This window comes from Leptonychotes weddellii, chromosome 15 (genome assembly GCF_054177405.1).
Source record: "Leptonychotes weddellii isolate Sample4059 chromosome 15, ASM5417740v2, whole genome shotgun sequence".
NCBI classification, from domain to species: Eukaryota; Metazoa; Chordata; class Mammalia; order Carnivora; family Phocidae; genus Leptonychotes; species Leptonychotes weddellii.
Window position 1 is genome coordinate 26,747,415 of NC_138383.1, and position 18,354 is coordinate 26,765,768.

Sequence of the window (18,354 nt, forward strand, 5' to 3'; positions counted from 1 at the left end):
CAGAGCCACTGCGGACTTATTTTGTACATTTTGTACACATGTGGTTTCCTTTAGATTCGGTGCTCTCCTGGGGACCTTTCCTGTACAGCATGGTGAGTAGAGGAGTTCCCACCTCTGCACCCTCGGTGGTAAGCAGCACAGCTGATCTCCCCTGGCTCCGTGCCCAGGACAAACAGGCTAGCTGGGTTTGCCTAGGAGGTTGACACTGCTCTCTGGGCAAATTTAATGAATTTAATGAACCATCAGCCCAGTTCCCCATTGCTCTGGGTATAAGAAACACAATGTTTAAAATCTCTCCAACTTTCGGGCGCCTAGGTGGCTCAGTCGGTTGAGCGACTGCCTTCGGCTCAGGTCATGATCCCAGGGTCCTGGGATCGAGCCCCGCATCGGGCTCCCTGCTCAGCGGGAAGCCTGCTTCTCCCTCTCCCGCTCCCCCTGCTTGTGTTCCCTCTCTCGCTGTCTCTCTCTCTGTTGAAAAATAAATAAAATCTTTAAAAAAAAAAAATACTGCTCTGAAATTACACTAGACGCTTTCTCCTCTAACTGTGTGGTCTTTGGCAAGTTACTCAATATTACGTTGAGAGGAGTTAGATGTGTCACTACTTGAAATCCACAGGCTAATCCTGTAATGTTCAGGGCTGGCCACTGAGCACTTGCTATTTCCTCATCTAGAACAGGACCACCAGCCCAGGACAAGTGAGGCAAAGACTTAGTCTCTGGCAGGTACTTTTTGCCCAGCATCTTTCCTCATCTCCCTTCTTCTCTCTCACTCCTGGAATAAACGGTATAGAGTTTCCACATTGGACAATGATCTGATTTCCAGCAAGAATACATACAGCTACGGGGCACCTGGGTGGCTCAGTCGGTTAAGTGTCTGCCTTCGGCTCAGGTCATGATCCCAGGGTCCTGGGATCGAGCCTCACATTGGGCTCCCTGCTCAGCAGGGAGTCTGCTTCTCCCTCTCCCTCTGCTGCTCCCCCTGCTTGTGCTCTCTCTCACTCACTCTCTCTCAAATAAATAATTAAAAAAAAAAAAAAAAGGAATAAATACAGCTACATTTTACATGGTGGTCCAGTACACACACAGCTATATGTAAATTCTGGGGTTTAAGATTTTATTTATTTGAGAGAGCGCACGTGTGCACACGAGCTGGGGGAGAGGCAGAGGGAGAGGGAGAGGGAGAAGCAGGCTCCCCACTGAGCAGGGAACCCCATGGGCCTTGATCCCAGGACCCTGGGATCATGACCTGAGCTGAAGGCAGCTAGCCACTAAACTGAGCCACCCAGTGGTTCAATCTGTTTTATAAAGAAAACTGAAATGTACTGGATGTAGTATTTTTCTATCCTAGTGCATCTTTCAAAGAGGTCATGACCCCCAATTTGACATCATGACCCTTCCAGTAGGCTGCTATTTGTAGTTTGAAAAACACCACTACAGAGGAAAAAGGGGACTCATGAATTGAGTCTGAAGAAATAATCTGAAGAAAACACACCCTGAGGTCAACACTTCCCTTTGATCTAGTCAATGTTTACTAATTATCTTTTTTAACTGAAGTAAAACTGACATATAACATTAGTTCCAGGTGCACAATATGACTCGGTATTTGTATACACTCATTGCAAAACGATAACCACAATAAATCTAGGTAACATCTACCACCATACATAGTTACAGAAAACTTTTTGTGATGAGAATTTTTTAAGATCTACTCTCCTAGCAACTTTCAAATATGGAATACAGTATTATTAACTATAGTCACCATGCTGTACGTTACATGCCTATAACTTATTTTATAACCGGAAGTTTGTACCTCTTACCCCCATTGCTCATTTTGCCCACCCCCACCCCCTACCACTGGCAACCACCAATCTGTTCTCTGTATTTGAGTTCCTTTTTTTGGGGGGGGGGGAGGGGGTTGTTTAGACTGCATATATGAGATCATACAATATCTTTCTCTGACTTATTTCACTTAGCATAGTATCCTTAAGGTCCATCCATGTTGCCACAAATGGCAAGATTTCCTTTTTATGGTTGAATAACAAGTACATACATATATATATACCACATTTTCTTTACCTGCTCATCCACTGATGGACACTTGTTTCCGTATCTTGCCTACTGTAAATAATGCTGCAATGAACATAGGGCATACTGTTTTCCAAAGTGGCTGCACAGCGGATTCCCTTTTCTCCACATCCTCACCAACACTCATTATTTCTTGTCTTTTTGATAATATCCATTCTAACAGGTGTGAGGTGGTATCTCATTGTGGTTTTGATTTGCATTTCCCTGATGATGATGTTGAGCATTTATTCATATGCCTGTTGGTGCTTACTATACCTTAATTTGTTTTTCAGACCCTGGAAAGAAAGTGTGCTATGCAAGAACCCCAGTGCCAAGATCCCATCATTCACATTGACCTCACACTTTCTGGAGTAATACTTCTCATTACAAATCAATAAATCCGGGCGCCTGGGTGGCTCAGTCATTAAGTGTCCGCCTTCGGCTCAGGTCATGATCCTGGAGTCCCGGGATCGAGTCCCGCATCGGGCTCCCTGCTCGGCAGGGAGTCTGCTTCTCCCTCTCCCACTCGCCCTGCTTGTGTTCCCTCTCTCGCTGTCTGTCAAATAAATAAAATCTTTAAAGAAAAAAATCAATAAATCCCCATCTGATACACATCAGTGTCATGCAGGTTAAAAGTTGACAGCATCACCAGCCCAACAGCTCCTAGATCTGATGAATCTCATTGGACTAAACTGTGCAACACCAGACTCTTCAGTCAAAACAAAACTTCCTCCCCAGAACATTACTATCTCTCGCGTTATTGTGAAACAAGACAGCAATTTGCAATACTCAACTAAACATGATGACTCAGCATGGAAGTTTAGTTCAATATGGTTTTATTTAAAAATCTGCGAAGCTGAAGGAGGAACCTGATCTTTTGTTAAAAGGAAGCAATTTTCACAGTATAGATTTAGCCATTTTAGCTTTGTGTTGAATAATAACAGAAACTGAAGTTTCTGTTCAGTCCTCACTCAGCCAGGTGCTTGGGATCTTGTAGCAAGATAACACGTTCCCTGGTCTGAACTCATAGGAGATCCCCTCACCCAGGTGGAACACCAGTTCATCCCAGGCAAACACACGAGGTCTTATTTTCACTGCTCTACACAGGGCTCTGAAAATCCTCAATTTTAAAGTTGAGAAAAATGTGAAAGGATTCCTTAACTCATTGCCTGCAACAAACCCAGCTACTTTTTAATTCTTGACAGTTACAATTATAAAATACTTGCAATTTATAAGATGTTCCATATTTAATGAAACAACCCGAATGTTAAAAAATTAGGTCAAGTAACATGCTTTCATGTTTTAAAACGTTACTTAATAAAACTTACTAAGACAAGATATGCAGCATTTTCTTGTACTTGGTGTTATAAACTCCTACTGACGATGGCTACTTGATGGTCAAAAAATAAATAAAAAAGAGAAGAAACCATATATACTGATATGTAACAATGCCTGCAGGGAATGTCATGTTTTAAATTTTGTTACTGGAATTAAGCCTGGAAGAAGAAAAAAAAAAAGATCTACAAAAAGCAACACCCATGTTATTTTAAATGATGAGGTAGATTTTTTCCTATGCAGTAAAAGTGAACAAAAAAATGCATACAACTTTCAAATCTTTTTTTTTTTTTTAAAGTTCAGATTATAGTCACTTTCACCAACAAGACATTCATAAACTATGAGGTGGAGAGGTCATCCTCAAGCAGGCTCTGTACTTGGTCTGGTACTTGGAGAATCAACAATCAATCTTGGATCAATCAGCTCTCTCCAAAAAACAGTGATCTGAGGAAAAACACAAAATATTTGGTTTAGAGGCTTCATTTGGACATCATACAGGTTTCAGTCGGTTAAAAACGTCAGTCAAGTAAATTTCCATTTGTGCAGAATGGTTGAAGACCTGGAATGATCTGAGTCCCAGTAAGCTGAATTCAATTAAGGTAAAAGAATTGTTTACCTAGAATGCAACTACACTTTACATTAAACACATTTCACCTTTCCTTCATTTCCAGCAAGGGTAGGGATGGGCTGGGCTGGGTTGTGGGGCAGCTGGTTCCCCAGGGTCAATAGGATTTGCTCAACAGGACCCTGTGGCTCAGCGGCCCACAGACTCTTCACAGGCAGATGTGCCCCTTAAGGGTTATCAGTGGACTCCTTATGCTCGGTTGCACAGCTCTATCCTGTACGGCCTAAAACTAGGAGGCGGTTCATGTTTTACCAAGAGCGAACAAATGCTAACACTCGGCCATGTGGACGAACCATGAGGGCCATCTAGTGTCAGAGAACGGTAGCTCTGCTTCAAGCCCCAGTTTAATAAAGCCTAGAGAGGAGTCCAAGGTTAATTTTCCAATGTAGTTTCCAAGAATACATTTCAACAAAAAAGTGAAGAGGCATACGTTGCAAATAAAGAAGTTCAGGAGACTTGGCCAAATCTGTTGATCCTACCACAGACCCTAAAAATGTGTTTTTGGAATAAATCCCTAAGAGTGTCATCTATCCTAAAGACAAAGGAAAACAGTCTGGTTAGGGTTTCTACAAGTTTACATTTCTAAAATGTGAGTTTGCAATACTGAAAGTTACAGAATAATATCCATAACATTTCAAATATAAACACCTTAAGAGGAAGCATTTTCTTAAATATAAATTCTATTTAGTTTAATGCTAGCATAGCCTTGTCAGCAACTCTGGAAGTCTGGCTGCCTAAAAGCTCTAAACCAGGTATTTCCTAAAATGGCAATTTAAGGATTTAAACAGAAGTCAAAAGACAGAATCACGGTAACATCTGGGAGGTAGTAGTGACTGCAAGGAGACATGATGGAGATTTCCAGGGGGGCTGTTAACGTTCTGCTTCTTGACCCAGGTGCGGGTGACATGGGTATGTTCATTTATGACAATCCTTCAAGCTATATACTATACATACTTTTCTCAATGTATATATCAATAAAGTTTTTAAAAACGCTACTCTTCTCTACTGAAGCCCTTACATAACTATGTTTTTATGCAACTCTACAGTCTTCAATCAGACTTCGTTATTCGTGCACCTCGTCATGTAGGCTCTTTGAGATCCAAGATGGCACCCTAACCTGGCACTGGGCACTGAAACTGCCACCCTGTAGGCAGACCAGAGATCCCAGGGCCAAGATCTTTTATGACTTTAATATAGGCAGTTCAGGAAGCCTCAATGTCACCTTCCAGACCGCCAGCAGCCAGTCAAGAGAACAGACGACCAAGCGACCCCAAGAAGAGAAGCGTGCCTACCCTCTTCTCCTGCGTCACAGCATACTCCACTACCTCAGTTCCATTTTCGTTGTGATAAACCAAATCAAATTTCCCAGGTTCTTTCATGGCTGAAACCAGACGGTAGGAAGGAGAGACAATAAGTCATTTCCCAGTAGTGAAAATGTTCCTCTACAGGGAATTTATATCATTAGAAAAACAACCACAAACAAATTGTCCATTGATGTGGAGGCTGGGTACACACATGAAAGCATGGAGTGCTCAGTGACAGGAGACCCTTAGAAAACGCTGTAACAGCAGACGAGAGCTTCTTGGCCATTTATCAGAGACAATCTCTCCTTCATCGAAAAAAGAAATGAGCTTGATACACTGTTACCAGTACTCTCAGAAAAGATTATGTGTAACCATTAGATAATCCAAAAGATAATTGATATGTTCCAGCCGGGAAAGGTAATCTGAAACTGCAAAATTTGTCTATCTTGCTCTGTCCTCAGAAATTAAACATACTTACTACTTGGTAATACAGCAGTCCTCGCTTTGTATGGTAGTGCGGGGTCATAAAAATGACCATGTAGGCTGAAATTATGTAGAACAATCTGAATAATCAACAGGGAAAATTATGATGGTCCCATGACATTTTAAAAATTGTTGAAACATTAAAACCCCTACTGTACTGAGAGATGAAAAGTAGCAAAACTAATACTTATTTAGTACACTGTAATCTAAACCACCAGAAAGACAGAATTAGTGTTCTATTTCTTTGTTAAGAAACTTATCCAGGCACCTGGCTGGCTCAGTCGGTAGAGCATACGACTCTAGACCTTGGGATCGTGAGTTCGAGCCCCGCTTTGGGTGTAGAGAAGACACAAAAATAAAAAAATCGTTTGGGTTTTTTTTAAAGAATTTATTTTTTTATTTGACAGAGAGAAAGACAGTGAGAGAGGGAACACAAGCAGGGGGAGCGGGAGAGGGAGAAGCAGGCTTCCCGCTGAGCAGGAGCCCAATGCAGGGCTTGATCCCAGGGCCCTGGGACCATGACCTGAGCCGAAGGCAGACGCTTAACGACTGAGCCACCCAGGCGCCCCTAAAAATAAAAATCTTAAAAAAAAGAAAAGAATATGCTATTATCAAGGGTGGTCTGAACAGTGCTCGCCTTCCTGTCACATAACGACAACACTGAGTGAGAATCTTTTCTACACCTTGCAGAAGCAGCAGGCTCCTTTCTAAGTGTGCATCAGCTTTCAGTATTTTATCCTTTGAGCTCTTAACATCATCATGAAATAGCTCTTAGAGCTTCTTTGCTTCTTTTTTGCAACTGTGTGACGTTTTTGCTGATGTCACTTTGGGGACCTCTTCATCCCTTCTGTCACCACCATCCTTCCTCATTTATGTCAAGAAGTTCCCATGAACTGCAGTGCCAACATCCCCACGGTCAGCTGTTTCTTCTGACCCCACTTCACTTGAATTCCACTTGGATGTCACCTCTAGGATCATCACTTTTTGCTTCTTTGTTGTACTTTCAGCCTTGTTGACCAATTCCCTACCTCAACGTCCATTTTTGTAAAATGCCATGTGGGTTTATCCCTGAGAGTCAAGGAGGCAGCACAAGTACACGCATTGCATGTGGAGTAACAGACGCACAGGGACCAATCACCGGGAGACCTGGAAGTGACATGACTGGTCACTGACCGTGATGTGCACCTGTTATTGACATAGTCGTCTGTGGACCGAAAAGCTAGCAGTTATTCACAGCTAACAGCATCCCTAATGTCATTGGGAACTGGTGTTATTTAACCAAACCACGGTAACTAAAGGTCCTACAGATATATGTATCAGAACCATGCAAAGCGAGGACTACCTGTATTTCTATTAGTGAACAGATAAAGCCACTTCTAGATGCTCCAAAGAAGAAAAGTTCCAGGTGGATGCTCTCACTGCCAATCACCTGACAAGCAGTGATCAGGCTGTATCCATGGAATCTGACCATGGACAAACTTCCACCGTTCCTAGGAAGGGAGATTTCTTCAAATAAAACCTAATCAGAAGAAAGCTGGAAAACCAATTTAAGTTATATCTAATCATTTACTTAACATTTTAATTGCCTTAGGGCCTGCTAAGAAAAAGGGATCTCGGGCGCCTGGGTGGCTCAGTTGGTTAAGCGACTGCCTTCGGCTCGGGTCATGATCCTGGAGTCCCTGGATCGAGTCCCGCATCGGGCTCCCTGCTCGGCAGGGAGTCTGCTTCTCCCTCTGACCCTCACCCCTCTCATGTGCTCTCTCTCATTCTCTCTCAAATAAATAAATAAAATCTTTAAAAAAAAAAAAAGAAAGAAAAAAAGAAAAAGGGATCTCCCCTGCTCTCTGGCCAGGGACCCCTACAACACAACCCAAGTGAAGCCATATACAGTAAAAGCTCTCTTATTCCCGGATTTTAGAACCAATAATAGGTGAGATGAATCAGGGATAAAGCAGGGAAGCATTTGAAATAATATGTGAGAGTAGGCATGCACATATACTTCAGACATTTTATTTTGACTTCACACACAAAAGTATGTTTTTTAAAAGAAACCAATTCTTTTAAAATAGAGCTGAGTAGGTCTTAGGAGCCTGCTGATTAGAGTTATCTTTCTTTTATAAACCATATACTTAATATATGTCTGCAATTTCTACAATTACAAGTTCTGAGTTTTTTTTTAAAGGGATGCAAGAATGCAAACACTAGCAAGGCAGTCTAAGTTCAGAATCTTCCTAGATCTTTACCAGATTCCTCCCAATCTCTTTTGGCAGATCCATAATTCAATAAATTTCTTAGTTACACTCTTGGGTCAGCATTCAATCTGGGTTTCATGAAATAATTCATTTTGCAATCAGTGCTCATCAGTTTATGTCATTTTTATGAAATTACATAATTACAGGAATAAGAACAACTTGCCTAACAGCTTTGGAAACAACTCCAACAACCCTCAGTGGACATACACCTCCCCTAGAGGGAGCGCGGGTCCCCAGAGCTGCTCTGTGCCCACAGGGGTAGGGGAGAGTTGGTCACAGAGGCCAAGGCAGAGAGCAGCTCCTGGGTATAAAAGCTATTTAGAAACCAACGTAGATATGAAGAGCCTAAATTTTCAAATTCTTTTCTAGAAGACTCACCAGGTAAGGATGAAAGAATTTCTATATCTACTTGCTGGGTCTCTGGATTGTGGCTTAGTATTTTTCCTTCCTTTCAAAAATAAAAGTCCAAGTCAAAAACCAACATGTGAAACATTGAGAATATACTAAAACCACCGAATTATACACTTTAAAACAATTAAAATGGTGAATTTTACATTATATAAATTTTATCTCAATACTAAAACTTTTTTGGGGGCGCCTGGGTGGCTCAGTCGTTAAGCGTCTGCCTTCGGCTCAGGTCATGATCCCAGGGTCCTGGGATCGAGCCCCACATCGGGCTCTCTGCTCGGCGGGAAGCCTGCTTCACCCTCTTCCATTCCCCCCTGCTTGTGTTCCCTCTCTCGCTGTCTCGCTCTCTGTCAAAATAAATAAAATCTTTAAAAAAAAAAAAACAAAAAAAAAACTAAAACTTTTTTTAGGGGCACCTGGGTGGATCACTTGGTTAAGCGTCTGCCTTCGGCTCAGGTCATAATCCCAGGGTCCTGCATCGGGCTCCCTGCTCAGCAGGGAGTCTGCTTCTCCTTCTCTCTCTCTGCCCCCCTCACCCCCCACTTATGCTCTCTCTCTCTCAAATAAATAAAGTCTTAAAAAAATTTTTTTAGGGGTGCCTAGGTGGCTTAGTCATTGAGCGTCTGCCTTTGGCTCGGGTCATGATCCCAGGACCCCAGGATCGAGCCCCACATAGGGCTCCTTGCTCAGCAGGAAGCCTGCTTCTCCCTCTCCCACTCCCCCTGCTTGTGTTCCCTCTCTCGCTGCCTCTCTCTGTCAAATAAATAAAATCTTTATAAAAAAAATTTTTTTTAAATAAATCAACCTGTAGGAGAAATAAAACTCCCACACCTCAAGCCAGTATTTTCCCTGGTCTAAATCATCCCAGAGGCAAGTACCACACAACTAGGGACAGCCCCTATAGCCCAAAGCCTGCTAATTCTTCAAACTAGCCAATCCAAAACTACCTGCCCCATCCTGCCTTGCCAATCCCACGGAAACCCCAATAAAGGCTCTGGCACAGGCTTTCTCCTCACTCCTGCTTCTGCCTCCGAATGACGTCCCCCAGGGACGCTTTCCCCCAGGGGCCTGCCTGATATGCATTCCCTGCTCCCTCGGGAAATGTAAGTAAGAAATTCTTTCTTCATTGCACTGACTTCTGCGGTGTCACTCAGTCTCCTCCATCGATTAAAATCCCGCAGGTAGGTGCGTACACGTGAGACAGGGTCGGAGCGGAGGAGACTACGTTCTTTGAAGACAGATTTGACTTCTGAAGACAAGCTTCAGGAATAAAGCCAGTGATCAAGCTAGATAGCAGCACTTGAGGTCAAAGCAAAAATTGGGACTGATTTTCACTCTGCAAATGGTTTTGAAAATAATTTCCAGAAAGTTCTAAAAATACCGGGAAAGTAAGCAAATAGCATTCCAGGCTAATAACTGTGATGACCAACATTGATTTAATATGCATTTTTTTAAAAAATAAGTATCACCTAGACTTATAATTTGTAGAGGCTGTAGGACATATGAATTCTGTATTTATCTATCTCCCCATATATCACAGAATTAAAGTCCTTATCTACCGTAAGGTGACAAAACATCCCAGTTTGCCCAACACAGGTCCATTTATATTTCTTTCCAGGATAGTTATTAATATAGTATTAATCCTTTTCATTCACAAGTATCCTGCTTTAGATGATAACTTATATGTCACCTATAATAAAGGGCTAAGATGAAAAATGTGATAAAATACCAATTACCTACAACTGACCTACCAAACCCCTTTCATGAACTGATTCTTCTTCTAGTCTGCTTTTGAGGAAAGGTTCTTACCAGGATTTTAAAGATTTTATTTTTTTTTATTTATTCATGAGAGACAGAGAGAGAGACAGAGGCAGAGGGAGAAGCAGGCTCCCCGCGGAGCAGGGAGCCCGATGCGGGACTCGATCCCAGGACCCTGGGATCATGACCTGAGCCGAAGGCAGACGCTTAACCGACTGAGCCACCCAGGCGTCCCTCTTACCAGGATTTTAAAAGTCTTCCAAGGTTTAAAAAAAAAAAAAAAAGTCTTCCAAGGTATCAACTCAGATTAAATCAAATCTCCTTGTACTTTCTCTGTATTACTGTGTTAACATTATCAATCATTTTTTAAATGGACTTATATTCCATATATTACATCGAAATAAGAAATTATGCATTTTAACAAAATTTTGAATGGGTGAAAAAGGGAAAGAAACATGTGATTCTGTAATCCCAATGGAGTTAAGCTTTTATTGAACTATGATAAAGCTCATACCAACGTGAAGTCCCACACAGATGTTTAGTGAATAAATTCCAAGGATGATATTTGTGAATTACCTGTGGTTAATGGATAATGCAAAAGGGGCCATGTTAGACCGTAAGAATCTGCAGTAATTCACAATTATATAAAATAGATTCCTATGATGAAAATAATCAAATTTTCTGGCTGAGAGCTATTTATTATTTCCTTTCAAAGTTTAGGATCCTGGGGGAGTGGCATTCAAATAAGCTTGCAAATGTCTAAGCTGGTTTAGAAGAAAATGACTTAAAAAATTAAACCTTGTCATTGTCCTACATTCATCCCCAAGTGTAAGGAAAACTACACTGGGGGGCTCCACAGTGATATTATTAAAAAGTTTACATTTTGGGATGCCTGGGTGGCTCAGTCGGTTAAGCGTCTGCCTTCAGCTCAGGTCATGATCCCAGGGTCCTGGGATCGAGTCCCGCATCGGGCTCCCTGCTCCGCGGGGAGCCTGCTTCTCCCTCTGCCTCTGCCTCTCTCTCTCTCTATCTCTCATGAATAAATAAATAAAATCTTTAAAAAAAAAAAAAAGTTTACATTTTGATAATGTTCCCATTTTCTACTTTACAACATTATTTACTCCAAAAAAGCAAAATTATCCATATTAGCAGTACTAAATACGACTTTAGCTTCTTCAAAATACTAACAGTTAGTTTTAAATAAAAAGCCTTACCTTATAGTCAGAGACATCAGGAGAATAATCGGACGTTAGTTCCAAAAGCTACAAAAGAAGAAAGAGCCCACAAATACACAAACTCTGCGGTTCCTCTCCTCCGCCCCTGAGAAAATGTGCCAGGTTGGGGCGCCCACCCCACCACTCTGGGGGCCCTACCATGAACCTATGGCAAAACAGGGGTTCCAGTGGGAAAGGTTTCTTTGGTTTGGGGGAGGATGTTGGGGGGTGGCTGGTGATATGTAGAGCCTTTTTTACTGAGTACTTGCTATGTTCCAGACATTGGGCTAAGCCATTTTTATTCATTCACGAAATAATAAGTAGGCACCTACTATGTACCAGGCATGAGAACAGGACAGATATGATCTGGAAAGGTCTACATACATATACATACATAATCCTGAGCTGCTAATGAGTAAGTTTATTTGGAGGGCGGATAATCTTTTTTGTTGTAATTGTTGTGGTTTTAAAGTATACCTTAAATGCAATCTTTTCTCCAACTTGAGGAGCAGCTGCTAACAGTGGTAACAAACCGTAGTCCTTCTTGTGTGTCTCTACTGGATTCTGAAAAACAGCATTAGTCATGGGACTCTGTTAATGGTGAAAAAAAGCGAACCCGTGACCCCCACTCCAGACACACCCTGTGGGAGAAGGGGAAGAGGTATGCTCAGGAGAAATCATACTTGCCTGGATAATAGTAGATGAGTTCGTGACCATTTCATTTAATTGCTGGTGCTTCTGATATTCGGCGTTTCTATTTAACACCAAGGAAACGGCCTGCCCTCGGCCTCGGCCTCTCCCCCGCATCCCCCGCCCCCTAGCTCCCCTCCAAGAAAGAAGGTCCTCTCCTCTCCCCCAACCTCTTCCCAAGCTGGCGGGGAGAGTCACGTTGGGAGGAGGGGCAGGAGGGGCGGGTCTGGCACCGTTGGCTTCAGAATGCTTCCACGGGGCAGCGCCGGGAGTCTGGGAGCAGGGCCCCGGGCCCGGACAGCCTCGTCCTGCAAAGAGGCCTACCGGCTTCAGGAACCCGGCAGCGCGCTCCGGGGTGCTCTTGGACACCGTGCACTGGTCGTCTGACTCTGAGCTAGAGTCTGAACTAGAAGACGATGTTCTGATTGTCTTGCCCTTGACAGCAGTAGAGTTAAAGCCAGTTTTGGCGGCCACTTTGTTTGCAGCTGTGTTTTTGGTAGAGGGTCCCTCCTTTGATGACTCAGTTGATATCTTCTCTGAGGAATTTCTGACCTCCAAGATGACATGGCTGAGACCATCGCTGGTTGATTCATGGTAAGACTCGGACTCTGAGGAGGAAATGGGACTCTCTTTTGTACTAATGCCCGGGCCACCTTTCCTTTTGGCTTTGACCAGGCTGTTTCTAGCAGGTGAGCCTTTCGGAGGACCACAGTTTGGGGCGGCCCAGTCCTTCACTGTCTGTGCTTTGGAAGACCTGGAGTTCTTTGTCTGCTTTTTATATTCACATTTCTCCTTTCTCTTTGGTGATTTTCTCTTGGTTTCTTCGTCATCACCATCCACTACACTACACATGGCTTTGTTTTTCCTCTTGCTTTTTTTCCTCACACTCAGATCTATGACAGCTTTTGGTTCTAGATCCAAGGTCTTATCATTATTGTTCTCTTGCTTCTTCCAATGCTTCTTTGAATTTTTGTAATCTAGTTCAGTTTCTTCACCCTCCTCCAACTTAAATGCCCTCTTCTTTGCTTTTTTAGGTAATAAATGACTATCATCACCATTCTTGATGGTCACGGTGTTCTCAGCAGCTGCTCTCTCTTCTAATTTAACTCTATCAAAACAACAAGAGAAAAAGCCGCAGTGAGTAATTCATAAGCACGTCTCCAGGACACAGTTATATACTGGGATGGTTGTATATTATCATTGCCACTAGGCAATGAAAAAATGTCAAATCACTTAAGGACAAAAGACTCTTTTTGACAAAATGGCCTATATGGTATCACTTACGGTCAACTTTCAAATGACTAGTTTTATTTATTGTGTATCTACTGCATCTCAAATATTTTCTAGACCTTTAATCTAAATGCCACCATGAAGTAGATATCCTTCATTTTAAAATAGATCACAAAATTACAGTTCAGACATGTAATCCGCCCAAGATCCACAGCTGATAAGCAGTAGAAATGGGATTCAAACCGCCGTTTGTCTAACTTCAAAGTTCACGATCTTTCCACTCTATTAGACTGCGTATCCCAAATGGTGATAATGCAGAGTATCCATTTTTGTTTTTAAATGTGGGCTGCTTTTTCTTAAAATCAGATTTTACTTTTATTCTGTTGAAATTTAGGAAAAAATAACAAGTTATGTTCTCTGGGATAGTGACAAGCCATTGTAAAATTCAATTCTGTGATTATTTATTTTATGTATCAACTTGACTGGGCCGTGGGTGCCCAGAGATGTGGTTAAACACTGTTCTGGGTTTGTCTATGAAGGTGTTTCTAGATGAGATTTACATTTGAATTGGTACACTAAGTCAAACAGATTGCCCAACCCAATGTGAGTGGGCCTCACCCAATCCACAGAAGGCCTGAATGGAATTCCCTCTCTCTGCCCAACTGTCTGAGCTGGGACCTCAGCCTTCTCCTGCCTTCAGACTCAAACTAGGACTGGAACTTATACCATCAACACCCTGGATCTCAAGCCTTCGGACTTGGAATGCAACCATATCATTGGTTCTCCTGGGTCTCCAGCTTGCTAACGGTGGATCTTGGGACCTCTCAGCCTCCATAATCTCATGAGCCAATTCCTTATAACAAGTTCATATCTATATATATACATCTATTATCGCCATTGTTTCTGTTTCTCTGGAGAACCCTAACACACTCCATCCAAAATTGTTATCATAGTAAAGAAATTCTGTTGTTCCATGAACTGGCAACAGCTAATTCTGTTTTTTGTGCAGTCCAATGATGGACTGTCCCCAGTGTCAAGTACATAGCGGGTGCTTAAAATTGCCTGCTAAAAACAGACATTATACTTTTAATACATTTATATCCAGCTATATATTTCATCAAGTTTTTTTAGTGACCACAGAAAGATTAGATAATCATATTTGGAAAAAAAAGTATAACTGGCGAATAAGAAGATACAGGCATTTAAAAACAATTTTTTATGGGATAGTAATCCTGTGATTTATCACAATGTGGTAGCTGAAAAAAAATCCACAATTATTCTTCAGAATACACAAATACACAGACACATACAAATCAAAGTAAAATCAAAGCTACTGATATCAGGATAAAGACAGAAATAAAAGTCTGCAAGATCAAGGATTTAATTTATAAAAACACATTACTCTCTATTCCCAGGATGGACCTCAGCATCTAGCAGCAAGGAAGTAATTCTCAAATGGGCAAAAAATAGGTTGGCATCCTGTGAATCTAAGAACTACTGGGGAACTTGCTGTATATTGGATTGTCCCTTGACATTCTTGATAAATTGGTTTTACTTCTAGCAATGTTATGATTCAAGCTTCAATCCTGAGGCAACCAGTTAGGACCAAATTTCCCATCAAACTTTGAAAATGGTTGCAAGACTCTCCGTTCAGTCCTGTGGTTTACTAAATCACTGGAACACAGCACCTGCTGCCATTCAGAGGAGGCTCCAACACCTTCACGCTTTCAAAACCCCGCCGTTGGCATCACCTCACCTATTCTGAAGACATCGGATCTGTGGATATTGGCTTAAAGGTCCTGCGATTGTTACAGCCTCACTCACTCTCTGCTGTCCCTGGGGAGAATCATTTCCGTTTGGAACACAGTAAGATTGAGAGACAAACTGCCATCCAGAGGATAAGAAATGGTTCATTAGGGTCTGCTGAGTTACCATTCCTTTCAGGGTGTACACTTTCCCTGGGAATGTCCTTCATTTCTCTTCCTGTATCACAGATAACAAATGTAGCCGTCCTTGTACGAAGAGAAGTGAATTAACTATGTAAGCGGTGCCTGGGTGGCTCAGTCGTTAAGCGTCTGCCTTCGGCTCAGGTCATGATCCCAGGGTCCTGGGATCGAGCCCCATGTCGGGCTCCCTGCTCTGCAGGGAGCCTGCTTCTCCCTCCCCTACTCCCCCTCCTTGTGTTCCTGCTCTCTCTATCTCTCTCTCTTTGTCAAGTAAATAAAATCTTAAAAAAAAAAAAAGAATTACCTATGTAATTAGCAATAAAAGAGATTTAATTCCAAGAAGTTTTTTTTTTTTTAAAGATTTTATTTATTTATTTGAGAGAGAGAGAATGAGAGACAGAGAGCACGAGAGGGAAGAGGGCAGAGGGAGAAGCAGACCCCCTGCCGAGCAGGGAGCACGATGTGGGACTTGATCCCGGGACTCCAGGATCATGACCTGAGCCGAAGGCAGTCGCTTAACCAACTGAGCCACCCAGGCGCCCCCAAGAAGTTTTTAAACAGACTCTTCAATGTTCAGGCAAACTCTTTGCAGGGCAAGCTGGGTGGTATTATCAAAATGTGAAGCACTCCCTCTATTTATTTTTTTAAGATTTATTTATGAGAGAGAGAGAGAGAGAGAGAGCATGCACCCAAGCAGGTGGGGGGAGGGGCAGAGGGAGAGAATCTTTAAGCAGACTCCCCACTGAGCGCGGAGCCCAATTCAGGGCTCAATCTCACAACCCATGAAATCACGACCTAAGCAGAGACCAAGAGTCTGACACTCAACCGACTGAGCCACCCAGGCACCCCAAAATGCAAGGCGCTCCCTTTAAATGTGCAATTTCATTTCTAGGATTCTATCGTACAGAAATACAGCCACACCCAAATGCACAGCCTGATACCCCAAACCCACTGCCTGCCAAGGCCAAAGTGACTGGATTCAAATCCTTCTTCTCCCACTTTAAGTAGAATTTTTAAATAGTACCTCAACCTTTCTCATTTGTAAAACTGGGGACAGTGATAATAATTACAACAGTCAGATGAGCTACCATCTATGTTTACAGCAGTGCCAGACTCAGAGCAAGTACTCTCCAAATGCTAACTCTAATTTTTATTAATACAATAATCGTTAGTCCAGTGAGGACAGGAGTTGGCGGGTTTTTAATAAATTTGTCCCACCAAATGGAGGTGAAATCCAACAAGGAGAATGAAAAGGTAGAGGTGCACCCTCTCTGGGTCCCCTCAGTTCCCTGCAGCCTCCCTCCTGCCTGGCTGCTGCATTATCATCTTCAGAGAGGTTAAGGTACTTGACCAAGGGAACACAGCTAATGAGTCATGATTCAAACCTAGGGTTCTGACTCCAGACCTTGAACTCTTAATCATTCTGCTCTCTTACCTTTCACACAATACTGAACAAAAGTAACTCATATATTGTTGGCATAAATACAGACCTGTACAACTTTTCTGGAGGCCAATTTGACAGTACTTACCAAATTTTAAAATCTGACCAAAAAGTACCTATTCTAGGAATGTATCCTGCTGAACCACTGCCCAAGTACACAAGGCCGTACAAGGATGCTCGCTACAGCGGTATGTACCAGTGAAACACAAAACAACCGTCATGGGGAGCGGCTGGCTGGCTGGCTCAGTTGATGGAGTGTGTGACTTTTGATCTCAGGGTTGTGTTTGGGCCCCATGCTGGATGCAGAGATTACTTAAAAACAAAATCTTAAAACAAAACAAAACAAAAATGCCATGGTCTAAATGTTTGGGTCCCTGTAAAATTCGTTTGTTGAAACCCTAACCGCCAAGGTGATGGAATTAGGAGGTGGGGACTTTGGAAGGTGCTTAGGTCATGACGGTGGAACCCTCACGAACCAGATTCGTGCTCCTATAAAAGAGACCCTATAGCCCTCCCTAGTCCCTTCCACAGTGAGGGCACAGTGAGAAGGTGCCATCTATGAACCAGAAAGCAAGCCTCACCAGACACTGAATCTGCTGGCACCTTGATCTTGGACTCCCCGCCTCTAGAACTGTGAGAAATAAATTCCTGTTGTTTATAAGCTACCCAGTTTATGGTATTTTTATCATAGCAGCCCAAATGAACGAAGATAACAACCTAAAAGGTCCATTTGTAAGAGGATGGTTAAAGAAATTGACATGGTCATGTAAAAGAATACTACATGGCATTTAAAAAGAATGATGCAGGGCGCCTGGGTGGCTCAGATGGTTAAGCGTCTGCCTTTGGCTCAGGTCATGATCCCAGGGGTCCTGCGTTGGGCTCCCTGCTCAGCGGGGAGCCTGCTTCTTCCTCTCCTCCTGCCCCTCCCCCTGCTTATTCCCTCCATCTCTCGCTTGCAAAAATAAAAAAATTAAAAAAAAGAATGATGTACATCACATACTATATACCTCAAATGAAAGATACCCATGATGTTAGGTAAAAAAGTGAGGTGCAGACAATATGTTTATTATGATGACATGTGTATTTAAAAAAGTATAAGTATGTATGTTTGCATATGTATGGAAAAAATCTGGGAAGACAGAGCCCAAACTAAACTGAGGGTACTTCCAGAGAGTAGGGTGTGGGAAGAGTATGTAGAAGAGAAATAAGGGACTTTTTACCTTGAACTATTTTGAAGTATAAGGTTTTTTTTTTGTCTGTCAGAGCAGAAAAAGATTCTGGGGGCTTGAGAGAATGGGCTGTGAGGAAATGGCCATGGGGAAATGGCCTCTCAAGCTTCCTACCACCTGGCTCCACCTTTCCTCATTAGACTTCTCTCAGTACTCCCAGCAATCCCTACAGAATCCTTCTGCAGTCAGACTTACCTCTTCACCAAGTCAGTCTAGCTTTTGCCTCTACAACTCTCCTGGGCCATCTAACATTTCCATTTCTAACATGTCCATCAAAGAACTGCAAAAGTTGGGGCGCCTGGGTGGCTCAGTTGGTTAAGCGACTGCCTTCGGCTCAGGTCATGATCCTGGAGTCCCGGGATCGAGTCCCGCATC

At 42.6% G+C, this 18,354-nt stretch overlaps 1 protein-coding gene across 1 annotated transcript; it reads right to left on the bottom strand.

Moving 5' to 3' along the window:
- Positions 1-2,883: 2,883 nt before the first annotated feature.
- Positions 2,884-13,261, bottom strand: COIL (coilin). Its single transcript, XM_081805252.1, has 6 exons — positions 12,131-13,261; positions 11,921-12,007; positions 11,444-11,491; positions 8,442-8,511; positions 5,317-5,405; positions 2,884-3,843 (listed from the first exon to the last, which is right to left on the bottom strand). Exons 1-6 carry the CDS (start codon positions 12,983-12,985, stop codon positions 3,760-3,762), a joined length of 1,233 nt encoding a protein of 410 aa, XP_081661378.1. The 5' UTR covers positions 12,986-13,261; the 3' UTR covers positions 2,884-3,759.
- Between the last annotated feature and the right edge of the window lie 5,093 nt (positions 13,262-18,354).

Bases quoted from the DNA above. Each gene is read 5' to 3' on its own strand.
- COIL (XM_081805252.1), bottom strand. From the start codon at position 12,985: ATGTGTAGTGTAGTGGATGGTGATGACGAAGAAACCAAGAGAAAATCA. The intron at 11,492-11,920 runs GTATACTTTAAA...CTTCTTTTGTAG, and splicing joins GAGAAAAGATTGCATTTAAG to CTTTTGGAACTAACGTCCGA. The intron at 8,512-11,443 runs GTAAGGCTTTTT...TATTTTTGAAAG, and splicing joins CTGATGTCTCTGACTATAAG to GAAGGAAAAATACTAAGCCA.